Source organism: Merops nubicus, unplaced genomic scaffold (assembly GCF_000691845.1).
Source record: "Merops nubicus isolate BGI_N331 unplaced genomic scaffold, ASM69184v1 scaffold14736, whole genome shotgun sequence".
Taxonomy (NCBI): domain Eukaryota; kingdom Metazoa; phylum Chordata; class Aves; order Coraciiformes; family Meropidae; genus Merops; species Merops nubicus.
Genome location: NW_008613033.1, coordinates 32501 through 40000, shown reverse-complemented (window position 1 = coordinate 40000; position 7500 = coordinate 32501). Strand labels below are relative to the sequence as shown.

Here is a 7500-nt window from a genome sequence, read left to right as displayed (position 1 = left end):
AAAAAAAAAAACAAACCATCTTTCATATCACAAAAAAAGTCTCCTGTAGGTTGTTATGTGCATAAGGTGGAGGCTTAAGAGCAGACACATTTGCAGATGAACTGCTTTTACCAGCTTCTCCGAGACATGACATTTGTTCAGAAGATTAGCCAGGTTGTAATGTGTAGCATAATTGCACTGTGCGGATGTCCCAGAAGTGAAAACCTAATTGCTTGACAGGCCTATAACTTTGTGGTACGCTCTCACCTTGTTAGGTCCTTTTCCGCGGCGGTTCAAACGCAGCCTGGCCGCAGGTGTGCCTCATTTTCCTCCCACCCGAACGCCGGGGCTTTAATTGCACAGTGGTTGTTAGGAAAAATTGGTGGGTGGAATATCAAGTGACTTACTGTACGGGGCTGGCAGATGGGCGTTGAGAGGCACCGCCAGCTAAGTGTATAGGTGAGGGGAGTTAATAAAAGATGTAAATTTTATCTTAAAATAGTGGAGTCTTGTGGTAGGTAATACATTTTAATTAGGGTGGTTGCAGTCCCCTTTCGAGCAGCGTGGAAAAAAATCAGAGCAGAGGAACATCACAAAGACTGCATTTTTCTCCGTATCAGTATTTTAGGAGCAGCTTAGTATGTCTAGGAAAGCTATTCTGAGAGACTGTATTTATTAAAAAAGACTACAATTTGTGGCTGTGATACAAAATGTAGCAGGGAGAGGCAAACCTGGAAAGCGTTCTCATTCCATTGGTAGTAACGAAGTTTGAGGCACGACCCAACCAGCTCCTTGCTTCTTGCTGTGTCACAGAGGGGTGGCCTCAGGAGCACAGGGCTCGCAGGGAAAGACCCCAGCCCTGGTCTCTGCAGGGATGGGTTTGTAGCACTCGTGGTCCGTGTTGGTCAGAGGAGAGGAGCAATCAAGTCAGTTGTCTTCTCCTGGCAAGCTTTGAGGGACATCCTGCTTGGGAACATGGTTTTTAACTTGTCTTCCTCAGAAAATCGTGATGTTACCTTTGCTCCGTGAACTTTCTGAAAACACAGATGAAAAAGTAAAATAAAATGAAATATCTCTGTATCAAGGAATGTCACAGAGCTGAAAAGCAAGTGCTGCTTGTCTACACCCCAGTCTTGTGGCTTCAACACTTAGCCCAGTGCTCAGGGTCATCCTAGGAAACCTGAAGAGGTCTGTTTCCCCTGAGCGTGGGTCCTTTTCACCAAATAATTGAACAAACACCAGTTCCCGTTGATGTTTTTTGAAAGGGTGCTTAATGGCCCTTTTTTTTCTGACAGGATGTGAGCTCTCTGTATAGAAGCAATTCATCATGAGTACTTCACGTTAAAAACAATCCACGAGGAGCAATACTTAGCATTCCTAGTGCACAATTCATTGGAGAATTTCCGAGCAATTTACAAACATTAGCTCAATAAGCCTCACAACACCCATTTGAGATCGGGAAAAAAAAAAAAGAAGAAGATAAGATACTCCTCTTCAGCCTGGCTCTGGCACTAAGGAGCTGCAAAGCTGGTGGCTCTCCCCAGCTCCTGGCTCCCCAGTGCCTGGTGACGTGGGCATCAGCTGGTCCCTGCACATCATCGCAGTTCATGTGGTGGAAGATGTGCAAGTAAGGACAGAATCAGAATCGTTTTGGTTGGAAGAGACTTTTAAGATCGTTGAGTCCAACCGTTCCCCCAGCACTGCCAGATCACCTCTAAACCATGTCCCTCACCCCGCATCTCCACGGCTTCTCAATCCCTCCAGGGGTGGGGACTCCACCACTGCCTTGGGCAGCCTGGCACAGCCCTGGGCAACCCTTGCAGGGAAGAAATGCAGCATACAACAGAAATGCCTTTATGATTAGTCTATACTCAGTTGACCTGGAGATGAAAAAAAACTAAAAAAACCCCAGGCAGATAAAATTAGGGTGAGGATGTGGCTAAAAAGATGCAGTTTTCTGGAGTTCCTGATAGTGTCCCTGCAACACTGCCCAGAAAACCTGAGCTCAAGTGAGCATCCGAGCTAGGAGATCATGTGAGCCACCACAGAAATCCAGCTCTCTTTCAGCTTGACAGATAAACCCCTTCACAGATTTTTGGATAGGATGTTTTAAAGAAACATATTCAGCTGACCTCACAGCATCAATTTATCTATGCACAGTTTCAGTGAGCCTCACTGTTTCCCTACTTGCCTCTCTGATAAGAGAGATTTCTCCTTTGGCATTAACATGCCATATAATATTAGTGTCCTGCTCAAGGCTTAACTGAAAAGGAAAAGCTGTGATTTAAAGCACTGTTTTTTTGATACAGAGACACTCCCATAATGTTCCTGTCTGACCCTTGGAGCTTCTCAAGTGCAGCCATGGTCATACTTCCTATCAGCCACAGTTGGTGCTGAAGAAGGGAAGAGGCACCTGGCTTGCCTCCTGCAGGGATGCTGTTGGCACATGGAAACTGTGAGAATAGTCACAGTCACTCCAACAGGAATATTTTATAGTTGTTCCTATTCCAAATGTAAAAGCTCCACCCAGTCTCCCTGTTCAACATGCACGAAGCTGGGCAGCACAAGCTGCTGGGCTGGAGCATCTGAGAAACTTTGGATGAGGAGAAAGTTCCAAGACTTTATTGCTATTTCTAACCAAAAATTGAAGTAAAACAGTAGTGGACCTTATTCCCAGATATTTAGTTCTGGAGAACAAATTATTTGGCAAGGAAGATGTATTCCAGTGTGACTTTTCAACATAGTTCATACTTTACCAGCTGTTAGCTGAAAACCAGGCCCATAGAACACTTTGAAAGTTCTGAAACATGAAAACATACCTATGTAAAGACAGGAGGTGGTGTTAGGCTGTGAACACCCTCCTGGGCAGGACATTGAGGGTCCCCCCACCTTCCATGGCCTACAGGGTGGGACCTGCCATATCAGCTCGCTCCTCCAGGGCCGGAGGGTGGCACAAAGAAGTTTGCACCTCTCCAAGCTTCTCCCCTTCCTCCAGGTGCTTGCTGTGCTCCCAGGAGGCAGCGCTGCCACAAAACCAGTTGGCAGGGAGGTGCCTGGAGGATAAGGGTTCGTCCTAAATAATTGCTGGTTGCCGCTCAGCGAAAAAAAAAGCTGGATTTCCATCCCTGGGTAGAGTGACTCCTTACAGTTAGAGGCTGGCAAAGGTTGAAGAGGTCATAAGACAGGGCCTAATTTGCCATGTTCCTTTCCTTTCAAAAACAATGAGGGAACCGGGGCCTTGCCAGTGGGCAGATCCCGCCTGGATCTCCCTGGAGTCAGCAGGAGTTGGATGGAGTCCCTTTGAATAGTGAAAGTTTCCAAACCTGAGGCAAAGCCAAGTGTTTTTCAGAAGATTGATCATTCGTTACCTTGGAATTTTTCAACGTGGAGGTCATTACTGCTAATATAAGTTGTGAAAAAATAAAACATATTAAAAAAATAGAGACAAATTCTCATCTGGTGTAAGTCATGAAGCCCATGAGTCATTGAAATCAACTTTCCCACACCAAGCTAAGGATATGGCCTAGAGTCAATACGTTTGTAGTTGTTGAAAAATTAAAAATATAAATTTGCCTTTCCCTGGCAATAATGTTCTGTTTACAACAGAGTTCTTATGCTTTAAAATAAGTTCATTAACTAATAGGAAAGTAATATTTCACTACCAGTATTCTTTCGGGTATAACTATTTATGATTAAATATTATTAAACTTTTTAAAAATTGGATTTACCTTTTGATGAATCTAATAGATTTCAATTTTGTATTTTTATAGATTCTTTCTAAAGTTTTTCCTCAAGTGCAATCAGAACTGTTTGAAGAATGCAGGCAACCCGAGAGACATGCGAAGATTCCAGGTACAGATCCCTCTTAAAGAATAAACAATATATAGAAGACTTACTCACATCTTCATCTTCAACTTTTTTTTTAACCAAAAAAACCCGATATCAGTGCTTCTACTTAGTGTAGTTCTAATGCTGTGTGCCTTAAAAAAAAAAAGAAGTTGTTGGTGTTTTACATTTCCCCTGCTAATTTAAACGCTGTTTCCTGGGACTCACCTAGTTCTGCAGTGGACTGTAATGGATTGATGCTGAGGCAAGTGAGTCTCTCCTCTGAGTATTCCCATAGATTTTTTTTCATACTAACACCTTGTGTTGTAGCGTGGCGTGTGCTCAGACCTGCAGAGGTTTTATGTACACCTAGACTGAGTAGCATACATAGTCTTGCTAGCAGACATAGCCATGACCTTGAATTTTGGATCTCACACAGCAGTTTTTCACACTCACAACCTGTAAATCCAACAGCGGTGGTCCAGCCCACATCTTTTTATTCCATTTGTGCTAGAAAATGTTTAATACTTCACTTTCTCCTTACAGCTTTTGAAATGTCCTGTGGTGAATCATAACACTACAGAGAGGCAGCTGACGTGATGGACAAATGATTTCCTCTCTATTTGGGGTCATTTGAAAGGCTTGTTAGGGAACGCGTGGTTTTTATTTCAAAATATTTCACAATGATTCATACTCGTGACTAAAAGTAGTGCTGAGATGTTCAAAACTTTCTTATTTTTGAGAAGAATAACTTGTGCTTAAACTTGATAGCAAAACATGTGACATCTGTTTTCATGCACAGCCAACCAACCGGTGAAGCCAGCACCCTTGAGCCAGCCAACAGAAAAGAACTGTAGCTGGAAAAAAAAAAAATATTTCTTCAAAACAATTGAGCCAAGGTTCCATTTTTCATGTATCTCAGCTTCACGTGGCATTGGTGATATTGATCCATCTGAACAGAACAGAAGGTCAAACCTGGAATGAGTGGAAATGTCCTCTTTGTCTCACCGATGACTAAATGAAGCATCAGTCATGAGTGATCTTGTGGTCGACAATGGAGCCAGTAGGCACTAGAAAGACTTTCCTGGGTCTCTTTAGCTAATCTCCCTGCCTCTCAGAAGGTTTAACTGGACTTAACAGTATGTCAGATCTCGAACAATATTTTTAACTGGTTTCACTGTCTCAGCACCTTCCTTTAGGTGCGCTGCAGGAATAAGCCGATATAACAAAGCGTAGCACGTCTACTTTCTTTTGCTGAACTACAGGATTTTCCCTTGGTGGCTGACCTATATATACATGACAGAACAAAAATAGTTGTCATTTTTATATACACCTTTCTCTGTCTTTTTAATACACCGTGTTCTAGGAACCAGATCCCGAAATCTTTGCTGAAAATCACACTTGCATGTTTTGCGGTATCGCCTAAAGTCTGTGAATCTCATTAAGAGTGAAAGCAGCCAGCCCAGTGGCCTGGCAGCAGCTCTGCAGCCAAGGTGAGCGTGCAACCTCAGCACTCTCCAGAGTGGATGTTGACAAGAGCGAAAGTGTCCACTTCTGGGAGGAGAAAGGGAGGGAAGCAGAGCAGCCTGGCAGAGAGCTGCCCTCGGGCTGTTCTAAAGGGTACCGCAGATGGCTGTCTCCAAGGAGGCACCATACACAGGAAAGGTGCTGTGATAGCTGAAAGCTAATTATGGGTTGTGAATAAGAAACAGGATCAGAGGTGATCCAAAACATAGAAGCAGACAAGAATATTCTTCTGATGCCTTGGACTGGCTCTGTGCAAAAGGAGGCTGTTTTTTTCCCCTTCCGTTTTTGTTCATCGAGTGTTCGGGTACATGAGCTGGTGTGAGAACTCTGCTCATCATTTTTGCTAAATTTAACCAAAAATGAATGGAAGGCGAAAGCCAAAATCCAAACCAGCTTTTGCCACCGTCACCAGTAGGGTCCCTGTCGCCCAGCTTGGCCGTTGACTTTAAGGACTCTACTAACGTCCCAGCCCAAAGGAAATGCTGCAGTGATAACTTCACGTAGAAAATGCGGAACCCCCACCACAGAGCCCGTTCTGGAGTATTTAAATGAGATGTAAACGTCTCTGTGGGGTAAGGTGGACCCAGGATGGGGTGTCCCACACCAGCCCAGGCTCATCCCCGGGTCTCCTCTGGGGCTGGCGTTTCCGGAAGGAGTCTCACCACTCCATTGTGTAGGTGTTTTTTCTCTGGAAGGTTGCACGTTTTGCATATGTTCCTTTTCCATTTTCTACTGAGAGAAGCAGCTGGAAGCCAAGGGCGGCCCTATCCATCATCTCTTCTATGGCCGGACTCTGAACCTGGACACAAGAATAGGAGCCTTTCACTCAAAAAGAAAGGAGGAAATTCCATTGACATACCAGGGTCAATCACCATCCAAATGAACTTGAGAAGGGATACTTTTCAGGGATTGCAAACACTTTCACTATTCATATTCAACTCGGTCTTTTCACATGCAAAAAAGTTCATTATCAGACATTAAATGTAATTGTAAAACTGACCTGGAGATCATTTACTGGAGGAAAAAAATGGGGAGTGACGATGGTTCCTGATTTATTAAGCTTTTTTTTTTTTTATTATTATTTGGAATCCTCACAGCCCTTCATTTGAAGACAGTCTCAAGTGAACAAATTTTAATTAGATAAACTATCTAATCAATATATCAACAGATCAATCAAAACAGCAGCTTTTAAAATGAGTGGCTAGAGGGGTGTTTCTGAAACTAATGGCTAGAAGAATATTTCCCTGAATTGAATTCATTTGTTAGCATAATAGGAGATTAAACTCTAATTAGTGTAGCAGGTTCTGAAGAGAAACAATTGTGGGTTAAAAATCACCAGTGTTAGCCACATAAACAAAGATGTATTCAGAGTTGTCATTCACCCCATTTAAAGGGAAAAGTAACGGGCTGTGGTGTTGCTGTGTCTTCAGAGGAGATCCGATTCTCTAGCTGGGCTTATGAAAACAGGCAGGACGTTTTAAATTTGGGGTTTTGTTTTCTTTTTCAGGTTGTTGTATCAACAACAGTCAATGTGGATGGCCACGTGCTGGCTGTCTCAGACAACATGTTTGTACACAACAATTCCAAACACGGGAGGCGGGCTCGCCGCCTTGACCCCTCAGAAGGTACGGCCCCTTCTTATCTGGAAAATGGTAGGCACACATTTACATGTCTTTTTTTATTTGCAATGCTTTTTTTTATTTTTATTTTTTTTATTTTTTATTTTTTATTTTTTTTGGCACCATACTTTATGTTGATACACTACTACATTTACTTTTACATAATTCCTTCTCTCATCCATCAAACCACCCATTCAAAAAGTCCATTAGTATTTCTCAGCCCTTGTCAAGCAGAATATGGGCGCTTCTGAATTTGCTTCTGACTTCTTTCTTTATTTAATACTTACAGTTTTGCAGTCACAACCAATTTTTCACCTTTTTCTATTTTTTTTTTTTTCCCAGTCTTGTTTTGCTTGCAGCTTTTTCTTGCTATTTAATTTGACTTGATTTTATTTTGGCTTGTCATATTCCTTGATCCAGAGGTACAGTCTCAGGTTATGTATGCAAGTTTAAGTGGATGGTAAAAACATGACCGAATCTGTAAAGAATTTACTGTGAGGTCAATTTCCTGTGGCTGGGCCTTACTGCAGATTACGGCAGGAGGGGGTTT

At 42.8% G+C, this 7500-nt stretch overlaps 1 protein-coding gene across 1 annotated transcript in view; it reads left to right on the top strand.

The window, feature by feature from the left end:
- The first annotated feature begins 3748 nt into the window (after window positions 1–3748).
- The window catches only part of LOC103774363 (transcription factor COE3), a 35107-nt gene continuing 31355 nt past the window's right edge, over window positions 3749–7500 (top strand). Inside the window, exons 1-2 of the mRNA XM_008941763.1 lie at window positions 3749–3831; window positions 6839–6983. Of these exons, the coding sequence (XP_008940011.1) occupies window positions 3817–3831; window positions 6839–6983 (160 nt within the window). The 5' untranslated portion in view covers window positions 3749–3816. The remainder of the gene's footprint in view (window positions 3832–6838; window positions 6984–7500) is intronic.